The 13,690-nt window shown below is 60.2% G+C and overlaps 1 protein-coding gene across 1 annotated transcript in view; it reads left to right on the top strand.

The window, feature by feature from the left end:
• The window catches only part of QRICH2 (glutamine rich 2), a 33,472-nt gene extending 20,937 nt beyond the window's left edge, over window positions 1-12,535 (top strand). The window contains exons 7-23 of the mRNA XM_039226272.1: window positions 379-558; window positions 766-1,878; window positions 2,475-2,551; window positions 3,351-3,448; window positions 3,926-4,040; window positions 4,827-5,081; window positions 5,844-5,966; window positions 6,071-6,145; window positions 6,359-6,523; window positions 6,594-6,715; window positions 7,382-7,447; window positions 7,728-7,829; window positions 8,575-8,778; window positions 9,119-9,317; window positions 9,715-9,802; window positions 10,504-10,647; window positions 12,321-12,535. Coding sequence (XP_039082203.1) covers window positions 379-558; window positions 766-1,878; window positions 2,475-2,551; window positions 3,351-3,448; window positions 3,926-4,040; window positions 4,827-5,081; window positions 5,844-5,966; window positions 6,071-6,145; window positions 6,359-6,523; window positions 6,594-6,715; window positions 7,382-7,447; window positions 7,728-7,829; window positions 8,575-8,778; window positions 9,119-9,317; window positions 9,715-9,802; window positions 10,504-10,647; window positions 12,321-12,505 — 3,311 coding nt within the window. The 3' untranslated portion in view covers window positions 12,506-12,535. The remainder of the gene's footprint in view (window positions 1-378; window positions 559-765; window positions 1,879-2,474; window positions 2,552-3,350; window positions 3,449-3,925; window positions 4,041-4,826; window positions 5,082-5,843; window positions 5,967-6,070; window positions 6,146-6,358; window positions 6,524-6,593; window positions 6,716-7,381; window positions 7,448-7,727; window positions 7,830-8,574; window positions 8,779-9,118; window positions 9,318-9,714; window positions 9,803-10,503; window positions 10,648-12,320) is intronic.
• The last annotated feature ends 1,155 nt before the right edge of the window (window positions 12,536-13,690 follow it).

The raw sequence follows: 13,690 nt of genomic DNA, 5'->3' as shown, positions 1-13,690 counted from the left end.
TGATGCAGCCTATTGTAGATCAAAGTGGTTTGGTTCAGCCTGGTGCTTATCTCCCTGATTTGGAACAACCTGGTGCATATGCCAGTGGCTGGGTACATCCTGGTGCATATCCTCTTGGTTTGGCACACCCTGATGTTTATCCATCTGGTTTAGTACAGCTTGGTGCAGATCAGCCTGGTTTGATGCAATCTGGATTGGGTCAGCAAGACTCAGTCCAACTTGGAATGGATCAGTATGGTTTGAGGCAGCCTGGTACAGATCAGCGTGGTTTGGTCCAACTTGGAATGGATCAGCGTGGTTTGGCGCAACCTGGGGCTGGTCAGCCTGGTTTGGTGCAGCCTGGAATGGATCAGCGTGGTTTGGTGCAACCTGGGGCAGGTCAGCCTGGTTTGGTGCAGCCTGGAATGGATCAGCGTCGTTTGGTGCAACCTGGTGCAGGTCAGCGTGGTTCGGTGCAGCCTCAAATGCATCAGCCTGGTTTGGCCCAACCTCAAATGGGTCAGCCTAGTTTGGTCCAGCCTGGTGCAGGTCAGGATGGTTTGGTGCAACCTGGTGTAGGTCAGCCTGGTTTGGCCCAGCCTCAAATGGGTCAGCCTGGTTTGGTCCAGCCTGGTGCAGGTCAGGATGGTTTGGTGCAACCTGGTGTAGGTCAGCCTGGTTTGGCCCAACCTCAAATGGGTCAGCCTGGTTTGGTGCCACCTGGGGATCAACGTGGTTTGGCACAAGCCAGAGCAGGTCAGCCTGCATTGGTGCAACCTGTTGTAGGTCAGCCTGGTTTGGCCCAACCTCAAATGGGTCAGCCTGGTTTGGTGCAGCCTGGAATGGACCAGCCTGGTTTGGTGCAACCTGGTGCAGCTCAGCCTGGTATGGTGCAGCCTGGAATGGATCAGCGTGGTTTGGTACAACCTGGGGCAGGTCAGCCTGGTTTGGCTCAACCTCAAATGGGTCATCCTGGTTTGGTGCAGCCTGGAATGGATCAGCGTGGTTTGGTGCAGCCTGGTGCATATCAGCCTGGCTTGGTTCAACCTCGTGCATATCTTCCTGGTTTAGTAGAACCTGGTGCCTATCCACAAGGTTTGGTCCAACCTGGTGCCTATCCTCGTGGTTTGGTCCAGCCTGGTGCATTTCCACGTGGTTTCATGCAGCCTAGTACTGATCGGCGTGGCTTGAGGCGACCTGGTGTAGATCAACAAGGCTTGATACCAGCAGGCACAGAGCTCCGTGGCTCTCCAGCAGTCCACCAGGAGTCTCTAAGATTTGTACCACCTCATCCATATCAGCATGGCATAATACCTCCTAAGAAAGATCAACGTGGCCAGGTGTCACCACTCCTCACCAGTCAAGGCTTGGCATCACCAGGTATTGACCAAGAGGGTTTATCAGAAGCTTATCAGCAAGGCTTGGTACATCCTGGCACAGACCAGCGTGTCCAGATAGAACCCAGTACAGACCAGCAGGACCATTCATACTCTATCGCAGAACCCCATGACCTAATGTATCCTGGCCCTCATGATCCAGGCTTCCCTGGCATAGATCAGTATGTCCAGGTCAGTTTGGGTCCAAAACGAATATATACTTCAGACCAACCTGGAATTTCTGTCCAAACTACCCCAAGCCAAGAAGCCACCTTTGCCAAGAGTACACTCTTTCTCAACGATCTCGACCGGGTCTTATCGGAAAGGAGTGACATCGAGAGCGAAAGACGTGATTCACTGGAGAAATTGTATCCCAGCTTCCCCATAGCAGTGGAAACATTTCGTCTAATGGGAGAGCTCGTTGGCCTTTATGTAGAGCTCAAGGAGAAGATGAAGGAGCTGGAGGAGGAGCAGGCTGGCCAGACCGACTTAGAGAAGTTACAGCACTTGCTTACACTCATGGGTAGGTACCACTTGTGCGGAGGAGGGACCGCTGGCTGTGTTTTAATCTCCCCCTGGCCTCCTCTCCTGGCAGCTGAGTTTCTCCCTGAGTCGCCGCCAATAGCATACCCTTTTGTAGCCATTCTGGTTATTCCATAGCCTTTGGGGGCCAAAAGCTGGAATTAAACCAGTAGGCGTGAAGAAGCCTCAGCAGAGGAGTGAGGCGGTTATGATGCCTCACCAGACTCTCTGGACAGCAGCTGAGGACAGCGGGCAAGAGTGGCCCTAGCACCCGGGGGCGGGCGGGGAGGGAGGACATGGAAGAATTCAACTTCACCTTTGTTCACAGCTGTGGGACCAGAGAATCATTAAGATTTGAGAGCTGGGTGGGAAGTGTGGGTCACTAGTCCCAAAGCCCCTTAGGATACTCAGCATCAGGTAGATTTTGTATGGGATGAAAACACCCCGTCTCCCCTTTTCTGCCCGTCCCCTCTCCCTAGTCACCAGGAAGAGCAGGTGCATCTTGCTGCTCTCTGGGGTAGCTTCACTGTGGGGGCTGGGATGGCGAGCCTGCTGGAGGTCTCCACCTTCTGACTATAAGGCCTCCATTTTTCATAGTCAAAAAGACTATGCCGCCTGACCTGCAGGAGCAGCTGAAGACCTTGACCAAAGAAGTGCGGCAGGAAAAAGCAAAAGTAAGTAAGGGAAGGTCTGCCCACTTTGCCTTTGAGCACCAGCAATCCCACCTTGCACTTGCATTTTGATAGATTATACAGTCCTCTCGCTGACAGCATCATCCCATTGGATCTTTACAAACCCATCATATAGGAAACGCACCTCAGGGATCACCATGTTCATTTCCTGGATCTAAAACCTGACGCCCAAAGCTGTTAAGATTCAGCGGAGCCAGGGGCGCCTGGGTGGCTCAGTCGGTTAAGCGTCCGACTTCAGCTCAGGTCATGATCTCACAGTTTGTGAGTTTGGGCCCCGCGTCGGGCTCTGTGCTGACAGCTCGGAGCCTGGAGCCTGCTTCGGATTCTGTGTCTCCCTCTCTCTGCTCCTACCCTATTTGCACTCTGTCTCTCTCTCAAAAATAAACAAACATCAAAAAAAATTAAAAAAAAAAAGATTCAGCGGAGCCAACAAGGAGGCCTGTGCTCCTTCCATTACACGTGGCTCTTTCTGGCAAAGCCCACTGTCCCTACAGCAGCTTTGGAACCAAGTTTGCGGGACTGTCTGGGCCCAGTGGTCATGGTGAGGAGCTGCTAGACCTTCAGCTGTTCTCTTAATGCCAGGTGTCCACATGCACGGAATGGATGGAGAGATGGACAAACGGATGTCCAGAAGGGACACACTGACGGATGGCTCTATGGCTCATTAGAGGATAGGATCAGGACCAGGACTTGGGAAAGGGGTCCGCTCCAGCTGCAGGGATGTGTTCAGAAAGCAAAGAGCTCAAGCCTGCCTGACCTTCCCCTTCCATTGGGTTTGCAGCTGGACAGAATGCAGAGGCTCCTGGAGTGCGGCGCAGAGCAGGAAATAGGAAAAGAAATGAAAGATGATGAGCTGAGCGTGCAGCTGGGAGTCCTCAGGTAAAAGGCCCCTGCCAAGGGCAGCTTGTGTCCTGGCATCACACATTCCCAGCCGAGGAGGCGACGGCAGCATTGGGTTCACTCAGTCTGAACTGGGCCCTGTCTTTGACCCGGACTGTGTCTGCCCTTCAGGGTGTCCATTGTCTAGTTCAAGTTGCTGGTGGACATTTCCTAGGTTCTTAAAACAGCTCAGCACCAGGGCTGGGAAGGAAAAGAGCAGCCAGTCTCTCTCCGCAGTTGGGAGGCTGTAGGAGGGCGCCTGCCAGATGCCATCACTTTGCGATGCCGGGTCTCACCCCCTAGAAACCTCTCAGGCCAGCAGGCGGGCACCCACCTCCGGGACACGCAGCACCTAGGACTCCCTAGATGGAAAGTGCTGCGGGGTGGGTGGGAGAGCCCTGGTGTGTGTCTTACTCTGACCCCGGTGGGCCCGGGGTGGGTGGTGAGGCCAGGCCACTTCTCCTGCATGTCTCTCAGAGTCACCATGGCCGATATTGAGAAGGAGTTGGCCGAGCTCAGGGAGAGCCAAGAGCGGGGCAAGGTCAGCATGGAACATTCGGTCTCTGAAGCCTCTCTCTACCTGCAGGACCAGGTGAGCGTTCTATGCTCTCCATCGGCAGGAATCAGGCCCCTTCTCGGCGTTGGCCTTGGACAGTGAAGCTACTAGACTCTTACCTGACACATCATTTGCAAATGTTTTCCCCCATTGTCTTCTCACGCACTTAATTTCCTTTTAATGTTCATTTCTTTTCAAGAGAGAGAGAGAGACAGAGCACAAGTAGGGAGGGGCAGAAAGGAGACCCAGAAGCCAAAGCAGGCTCCAGGCTCTGAGCTGTCAGCACAGAGCCCCATGTGAGGCTCGGACCCACGAACCGTGAGATCGTGACCTGAGCTGAAGTAGGAGCTTAACCGACTGAGCCCCCGAGGTGCCCCCTTTTCACCCTCTTGACAGTGTCTACCTTTAAATCTTAGGTGATGCTATCCTTGGTCACCCCACAATGTCCCCAGTGAGGAGCGTCTGGCCCAAGACAGCCCTCTGAGCGTTTATGGAACGATCAGATAGGAAAAGCCACAGGGCCAAGGGGACTCATGTCAGGAGCCCTTCGGTGCTGGAGACCCCATTCTGGGCCATTTCCAAGTTTTGCCAGAGCACCAGCGTGTTGCATCTTATGACCCCAAAGCCAGTTGTCCGTTGTGGGGCCAGAGGAGTAGCAGATGTGTCCGAGAGTCCCCTACCATTGCAAAGCTCCTGGCTGAGCTTAGCAACCCCTGGGGCTGCCAAGAAGGGGCAGCAAGCCCCCGCTAGCGGTGGCAGTGTGGACAGAAGGCAGCCATTCCTCACTCACGGCCCTGCACCTGCCTTCTCGCCCGCGCCCAGCTGGACAAGCTCAGGACAATCATCGAGAACATGCTGGCATCATCTTCCACGCTGCTGTCCATAAGCATGGCTCCTCACAGGACGATGACGGCCCCGACACCTGGCCAGATTGACCCCGAGGCCACCTGCCCCGCCTGTAGCCTGGACCTGAGCCATCAGGTCAGCCTGCTGGTGGATCGCTACGAGTACCTCCAAGACGTAGTCGTCAATCTGGCCGCCACCCGGCCATCCAAGAAAGCCAAGCTCCAGAGCCAGGTGATTCCCACCAACCCCTGCCCCCGCCTCCTGTGGCCACACACGGCCCCCAGCGGGGAGCCTGCCACAGCTCAGAGGCCCACAGAGCAGGAGTGGCTGGTTCCATTGTGAAGCCCTTTAGTGACCTCACCATAGTCCCAGGTCATTTCACTGGGCCACAGTGGGGCCAGCAACAGAGTGAGCTCTGGAGACAGGAGAGATGAGGAAGAGCCCCGGAGCTCTTCTGGCTCCCTAGGGGTGGGACGGCAGAGCGGGGTGAGGTGGGGAGCCGTGCAATCGTGTGCCTCGGGGGCGACACTGGCATAGCTTTAGGGTTCATTAAGTCCCCTTCGTGCCAGCCTTCCAGCACCCTTCTTAATTCCCCACTGAAGGCCAGGCTTGCTGGCAGCGGCAGGGAGAAGTTGCAAGGCCCTGAGTCCTGCCTCTTGGACTCTGGAGTTCAGACCCAGCCCAGGCCAGATGGGGAGGCCAGAGGCCACATGCCAGCTCTCGGGGGCCACAGGGCAGCTCGCCACTCTGGAGCCTTTCGATCGCCTCTTCTGGTTTCTCCCAACAGTGGGCCAGTCCCCTCAAGGCTAGTTCGTGGGGAGGGGGGAGACTGAAGCTCACGTCCAGTTAGGGGGCCACACGGAAAAAGCAGAGAGCCTCCCCACTGCAGGGGGAGGCTGCGGAGGAGAGCCAGAACGGGGTCCGATGTCAGCCTCACCTGCTGGGCGAGGTTTTAAGGGGCGGCAGCCAACACCTCTGCGCCTCCCGCCACAGGATGAAGAGCTGCTGGGCCACGTCCAGAGTGCCATCCTGCAAGTGCAGGGTGACTGCGAGAAGCTCAACATCACCACCAGCAGCCTCATCGAGAACCACCGCCAAAAGCAGAAGGACATAGAAGTGAGGGGCCGGCAGGGCGGCTGGGGCGGGGGGTGGGGGTCAGGGGGCGCGAGGTGAGGCCATTCGCTTCCTGCTCCTCATTCTCTGCTTCCTCCGCCTCCCAGGTGCTGTACCAGGGTCTAGAGAAGCTCGAGAAGGAAAAAGCCAACAGGGAGCACCTGGAGATGGAGATTGACGTGGTAAGGGCCCGTCCCGGAACCCTGTCTGTCACCACCTGCCACCTGGGTCCCAGGACATCTCACTGCTCATTCTCCCGAAGGCCAGGAGTGGAGGGGAGCCTCCCGGGGGTGGGTGTGGGGGTCTCAATGTCCAGGGTTGATGCCCCAGGGCAGTGCAGCTCCTCCACGGCTCTCTCTCCCACCTGGGGGACCCCCTCCTCTCTCTCCCGGCAGAAAGCTGACAAGAGCGCCCTGGAGGGCAAAGTGAGCCGGGTCCAGTTTGACGCCACCACGGAGCAGCTGAACCACATGGTGCGGGAGCTGATGGCTAAGATGAGCGACCAGGAGCAGGACTGGCACAAGCTGCTGGACAAGCTGCTGCTGGAGATGGACAGCAAGGTGAGGCCCCCCCTGCCCCGCCCCCAGCCCCGCCCCCCCGAGCTCACTGGTGCCCCGCCCCCGCCCGCAGCTGGACCGCCTGGAGCTGGACCCCGTGAAGCAGTTGCTGGAGGATCGGTGGAAAGCCTTGCGGCAACAGCTTAAAGAGCGCCCTCCACTCTACCAGGCGGACGAGGCAGCGATCATGCGGAGGTGAGGCCTGGGCGACAGCGTGGGGGCGAGGTTGGCACACACTGTTGACTAGGCAGGGCCTTCTGGGGGCCCCCGGACGAACAGCTCCCACGCAGTGTGCTCTGGGGGGATGGCTGATCCCACCGGACCATCCCACAGATGGAGTGGCAGAATTTGTGAGCTTGAAGAGCTCTTCCAGTTTAGGCTAGTGACGACCTCAGTGGACAAAGGGAGGAGGGGCGGGGGAGGCTAAGGCTCCCGGGTGGTGGGTGTGCTCTGCTGAGCCATTGTGACAGGAAGGGGCCCACGGTCCCCAGATCTGAGCCTGGTCCTGGGCGGCCCCGCCCACGGCAGTCTGGAATCCCAGGGTTTCCATCATTGGCCGCCAGGGGGCCCCCGAGCTTTACGCGGGGCATCCCTCAGGGACCCTTTGAAACCCTACGGGCTCTGGGTTACGACAGGCGGGTGCTGGATGAACACCCAGAAGCAGGCACATCCAGGAGCTCTTGTGTTCCCAGGGGACAGGGCTGGATCTGCCTCTGGTAGCTGGGGGTCTGCCACCCTGGCGAGCCGACGTCCCAGCTGCCGGGCCTGTGGGGGGGGCGAGCCCTCTGCCTGCTCCATCTCGCCCATTCCAGACCCTCTGGGCAGGGCTCTCACCCTCTGTGTGTATCCCACTCCTCACAGGCAGCTCTTGGCACATTTCCACTGCCTCTCATGTGACCGTCCCTTGGAAACACCTGTGCCCGGACAGTGAGTGCTCCCACCTGGCCAACCCCAGCTGGTGGCCATGAGGGCGGGCACAGCGGGGCCCTGTCTCCTCCATTCCCTATGTACCTCCAGATCTTCTCCTTGCCCTTCTCCTCTCCCACGGGTCCAATCCTGTACGCCTGACCGCCTGCCAGCCCTCCGACCTTCCCTCCGCCGGACCCTGGACAGGAAGGCCCCTCAGGCACGTAGACCGTGGAGTGCCAGATTTGGACAACGGGATTTCTCACTCTCCAACCCCCCTCTTCTCTCTGTCCCTGCCCAGAGTTATCCCTGTGATTCCTATGAACCCAGGCCTGCCCGCGCACCGTTCCATCCACCCCTACACAATCTTTGAACTGGAACAGGTCCGGCAGCAGAGCCGCAAGTAAGGACAGGCCTGCAGGGTCCTTGCCCAAGGTCGCACAGCTAGGAAGGGCTTTGCAGGGGACTTGGGGGTGGGGGCTGGAGGGTGGGAGTGGAGGGCTCTTTCTCCTGGCTGGTACAGTGGGAGCCACGAGAGTAATTTCTGGGCGAGCGCCCCAGGAGGAGGAAGAGCCAAGACTTAGTCACCACCTGCCTTTGAGTCCCCGTTCCCTAAGTGCGCTGGCTGTCTGAGGGAGCTCCTCAGTACCTTCCCATCCCCCCAGTGCTTCAGCCATCTCAGCAACCCCAGCATGGGGGGGAAGGGAGGGGTCCCACATCAGCCCACCAGAGGGTTGGCTCAGTGAATGTGGAGGGAGAAGGTGGGGACATCCTGTATGCTCCCCCGGGGCTCCTGCCCTCCTCCCCACTGCATCTCCACCTCCCAAGGATGGGGGGTTCAGCAGTAAGGATGGTTTCAAACTGCACTTCAGAGCCCGAGGTGTTCCCAGTAGGCAAGACTACGTGTGCGGGGACAGGGACCCTCAGCCTTAGCTGGAGTCGCTGGGCTTCTCCCCATTTGGCTCTTCTGCACTATGTCATCTTAGGACTCCATCCTGGGGAAGCCCGTGCTATGGAAAGGGCTCCTGCCCACACACGGTCCTGTTTAGAGAGGCGTAAAGAGAGGGAGTGGGCCAAGGTCTGTCTGAGTGCCAGCTCAAGCTGGTGCAGCCACCTGACCCCTCCGTTTGCCTGCACCCCCTCCTCAGCCTAAAGCTGGGCTGCGCCACCTTCCCTCGGGGCAACTTGGCGCACATGGATCGGAGCGTGGGGCGCCTGCGCTCCATGCACTCCAAGATGCTGATGGACATTGAGAAGGTGCAGATCCACTTTGGAGGTTCGGTCAAGGCCAGCAGCCAGATGATCCGTGAGCTGCTGCAGGCACAGTGCCTGAGCTCCCCCTACCACAAACGGTAGGACCATAGAGCCCGGGTCCCCCGGACCACGGAGACCAGCCCCCCCGCCCCCCCACCATGGGGATCAGCTTCTGCCCACTCACTGCACTGCCGGCCGTGTGAATGTCTCAGCCACTGCTGGGGAGAGCCCTGGGAGGGAGGGGGAGTGCGTGTGTGTGCGCGTGCACGTGTGCATAGTGGGTGTGAGGGGGAGAAAGAGAGGTCTTCAGAGTCATCCGGCAGTGAGGTTGCTCTGCTCATGCATTCACCCCTCCCTATCCCTTGCTCGCGCCCTGGTTCCCAGAACCCCCTCCCCAAGACAGCTGCCCCATCCCCGTCTGGCTGGCTTTCACCTTAGGGGTGTCCCAGGTCACACCTGCTCCTGCAGACCCTGCTGTCCTCATCGCAGGGTGCCCGAGATGGCCGACTACACCTACCCAAGCGTGCCGCGGCGCTGCGGGGGCAGCCACACGCTCACCTACCCCTACCGCCGCACCCGTCTGCAGCAGCTGTCGCAGGGCCTGTACCCCCCTGAGGAGATCCAGATGGCCATGCAGGTAGGCGGTGCTGCCTGGGAGCAGGGCCCTGACGTGACCCCCGAATGCTCCAGTCATTCTGGAAAAACCACCATAAGTCAGTCACCAGAAGGGCGGATGACCAGCCCTCTGCCTCGAGGCCGCTTCTCACACCCTCCGAGCTAAAGCCCCTGGTCCTCCTGCGTTGCTGGGAAGAGCGGCACCCTGGCCACTGGCCCATCTAGCACGGCCACCCCCACCGGGGGCCCTCCCTTCTCCCTGGCACTGCCAGGGCCCCGGGGGAGCGTTCTGAGCACTCTTGGTGCCGGGAGTCGGGAGAGGATGGGGACGTCACTGGGCGCGCCAGGCCCTCGTGCAGGAAGGACCAGAGGGCGAGCTCTCAGTGCCGCGTGGTAACGGATGCGCCCCTCCCCCACAGCACGATGAGGTGGATATCTTGGGCCTGGATGGACATATTTACAAGGGACGGATAGATACAAGGCTGCCGGGCATCCTGACCAAAGACAGTGAGTGTCCAGGTGGCCCAGAGCCGCCTCAGCCTCCTTGTTCGAGAGGCCCCGGGGCTCTGTCCAGTCCCTGGAAGGCCGTGGGGCCACTGGACCCCAGCTGCCTGCCTTCGTCTGCAGCCTCCCCGAATTCCCAACGTTCAGGGCTCTGAAAGGTCCAGGTCAGCGCTGCCGGTGGGGGACAGCTGCCCGCCTCAGCCGGCGCGCTGGGGTATCACGGCCACATATTTATGCCAGGTGCCCCGTCTTTTGCTGCCCCCGCTGGCTTGCCTGCCTCAGCCTCTGTGCCAGCACCAGCGGTGCCGAGTTCCTACCCCTTTTTCAAACCCCAACATGCCCCGCCTGAGCCCGCCCACCGCTTGGTGACTCTCCCGTTTCCCCCCCTCGCCACCCCCCCCCCGATGCCCACCTCCAGTTAGCCAGGCCTGCAGGGCACTGCTGGCCACCCCACACACACCTGGTCTCAGAGCCCCGGGCAGGACCCGCCCAGCGCCCAGGATGGGGCTGATGTGTGCGGGTCTTCAGAGGACATCTGGGCGGGGGGCCGGCCGGCCATGGGAATGAAGGGTGTGCTTAGCGGGACCCCAGCCAGGGCTGGCCGTGACCAGCTGCCCCGCAGCCCCCTCCGCGTCCCCACGGGCCCCCGCTGAGCTCTCCCTCGGGGTCTCAAAACTGACCCTCCCGTCCGCTGCCCTCACCAGCCCCGGCCCTGGCCTCGGGGATGACCAAGCACAAGTCCAGGCAGCCCCGGCTGCACACACAGCAGCAGCAGCAGTCCATCGGCAACAGCAGCCAGCGGCCCTCGCGGTCTCAGAGTGCTCAGATGGTGGCGGCCAGCAATTCAGGTAGCTCCCCTCTGGCGGGAGCACCCTCCCAGGGGCCCTCACCCCTGCCCTCCTCCCTCGGGCCCTCTCCTCCTTGCCGTGCCAGCCCCCTTCCCGGCCCATGCCTGCTGTCTGCCCTAATTCCCTGGAGAGAGGAAGTGGCTGCGAGCTGAGAGTGGGGACGGGAGGGAGAAGAGAGAAAATCCATCTTTACTGAGTTCTTGCTATACGTGCCAGGTCGGAGGGGCAGATGCTGTGACTATCCCCATCTCACCGAAGGGGAAAGAGGGGCAGTGCTGTCGCCCAAGGCTCTGGCTCCAGGCCCCAGCCACGCCCAGAGCCCCCCATCCCCACCCCCGCACTCACGTGTGCCCACTCTCCTGGAGCTAGTGCTCAGCTCTGTGTGGCACCTGGTGGGCACGGGGGGGGGGGACATAACATCACCCCCACACACAGAACCCCTCCTTCTGACCCTGTCTGGAGAGGAGCTTCTCCTCACTCCCAGGCCTGAATGGTCTCTCGAGTCCTTTCTCCCCTGAAGGGCTGAATCCCGCCTGAAAGTCTGGGGGGCTCAGGGACTCCCAGGGTGGGGGCCAGAGAGGGACACCGGCCCGGAGCCACTAGGCCGGCTCACTTTCAAGTGACTCTGAGCAAGCCTCCCCGCCCTCCAGACCTGCTTCCTCATCTGTCCATAAAGGGGTGCTGCTAACTTGGTGCCCTTAGAGGTAGGGCCCCCAAGAAAGGGGATCTAAATGAAAGGTGCTGACCTTCTTCCTAGAGAAAGTTGTGTTCCCACAACACTTTGTAGATGCCTGCAGGAGGCTCAGGGGCTGTCCCTGCTTCCCCCTGCCCAGGTTAAAGGTCCCAGCCCCAGATGCCCCTTCCCATCCATTCCAGTTCCGGCATTCATTCTGTGAGTGCCTGGGGGAAGTGCTGGTCATGGCCTCTCGCCTTTATTGAGGGCTTCTCACCAGCTGGGCACCGTGAGGAGCTTTACACATAGGAACCAGTTCTAATCCTCACACCAACGTTAAGAGGTAGGGACCATCATTGGCCTCACTTACAGCTGAGAAAACTGAGGCACAGAGAGGTTAAGGTACTTGCCCAAGGTCACACAGCTAGGAAGCAGCAGAACTAAATTCTTAGCAATTCAGACCGAAGTGGTCAGCCTCCGCTGGTAACAAAGGGCAGCAAGGCTGGGGTAGAGGACTCAGTGGTGGACAGAGTGCAGGTCTGTGACCCTGGCTTCCAAAACCATGTTCTTGGAGGTACTCGGCTTCCTTCCCCCTGGCATGCCGCTGTCCACTCCGAGGGCACCTCAAACGCTAGGGAGCATGAGGGAGGGCAGTCTGAGGAAAAACTGCCCCTATTTGTGCGAATATTGCCTAAATAGTCCCTGTATTAATAGAGGAAACATTACTTAAGAGGCAGGCTCTTGGCCGCTGACGGAGAGCCTGATTATTTTTAACTCACGGAGATTATAAAGGAGCTTTGCTTGGGAGCTCGAGTGAGGGCTCGCGCTGCGCACCCCAACTCCACGGGCCACCTCTCTGGCGTCATGCCCCCATCAGCCTGGCTAGTGGGGCTGCTCCTGACGCCCCTGGGCCCTGGGCGAGCTGGGGGCAGGGGGCCGGGGGGCTGTGGCAGGCTGCAACGGACGTGCGCGGTGAGACAGAGCCTCCTGTGTCTCCCAGCTCCTCAGCGGAAAGACAGACCCGTCTCCTTGGATGGGCACCTCTCCCAGTCAAAGGTGGCCCAGCTGCCCAGCCCCAGCGGGAGGGCAGACCTGCCGGCCAATGCAGACGGGCACCGGGATGTGCCTCCGAGGGAGGGGCTCGAGGAGCCCACCCGAGGGCCGAGGTCCACCACCGCTCAGTGAGCAAAGCTACAAATAAATGTTTAGGAAGAAGCTTGGGGCAGTGAGACTGATCTCGTCCTGGCTCAGAAAGATGGAGTAGAAAGGGAGGGGCCCCTGCTGCCCCCTGGATCACGGGACGGGCCTTCTCTTAGAGAACCAGGAATGACTTGTAGCCTGGGAATTAGACCGTGACCCCCGCCCCCCCAACAGACGAAGCTGTCCTCCAAGAGCCTCAGGAAGGTGGGCGGGGGCAGCACAGGCCAGACCCCGGCTCACCCCGGACCTCAGCTGGACCCTCGACGCTGCTGCCTTCCCGTCTGGGCCCACTGGGGATTTCTGGAGAGGTTGGGGCTCCCAGAGTCCGTGCACAAGCTGTACCCTGAAGCAGAGGTGACACTGGCAGCCACCAGCTGCTCCCCTGCGGATGGCTCGGGCCGTGCCCTGCTCCCGCGCCACCAGCCACCTGGGGCGACCCTCATTTGCTGTCATGTGCAGCGTAGCAAGCGGGGTGTGTGTGGTTGGGGGGCGCCTGGCTGGCTTCGGCCAGTTCCCCGCTCCCCTCCTCCCTCCCCAGGGAGCAGAAGTGTGTCAGGAGCGGGTTAGCCTGGTGACAGCCATTTGCCAGGTCGCTCGCCTCCACTAGCCCCAGACTGCTATCCCCTGAGTCCTTTGTGCAGGTTTGAGGGGCCAGAGGAGCAAAGGCAGGGGTGAGCTCATCAGCTACAGCAACTGCAAGAGAGGAGCCCCCCCGCCCCCCTGCCATGCCACCCGGCGAGGGGCCGCCCTCACACTGAGGCCTCTGAAGTTCTCACGGGTCCCGCGCCCTGCCCCAGTCTCCATCTCCCCGACATGGGAAAGGGATGTCTGACACCAGAGGCCTGCTGTAAGGTGTGAGGGGATGGGGTGACAGATCATACTGTAAAGGAAAGTGTGGCAGGAAACTGCCCAGAAAAGGGTTTCTCCCCAGTTCCATGTGGGCCACGGAGGGTGGGGTTGGCTCCCTGCGGGAGGGGGCTTCCCCCTTCTTTCCCCATCCTCTGGGACGCTTTCATCTTCATGCACCGACCTGATGGGCTAGCCCAGAGGAGGGGCGCAGCCCGCGCCCTGGGGCCCCGGTATGTACCCCTCACACCCGGTGCCCTTTTCTCTTCCAGCAGGAGGTAGGCAGGGGAGGACCAGCCCCTCTGCTCCTGCTCAGGCTCCCAT

The sequence above is a fragment of the Hyaena hyaena genome, unplaced genomic scaffold (assembly GCF_003009895.1).
Source record: "Hyaena hyaena isolate Hyena2069 unplaced genomic scaffold, ASM300989v1 scaffold_21, whole genome shotgun sequence".
Taxonomy (NCBI): domain Eukaryota; kingdom Metazoa; phylum Chordata; class Mammalia; order Carnivora; family Hyaenidae; genus Hyaena; species Hyaena hyaena.
This window is presented reverse-complemented; position numbering and strand designations above follow the sequence as displayed.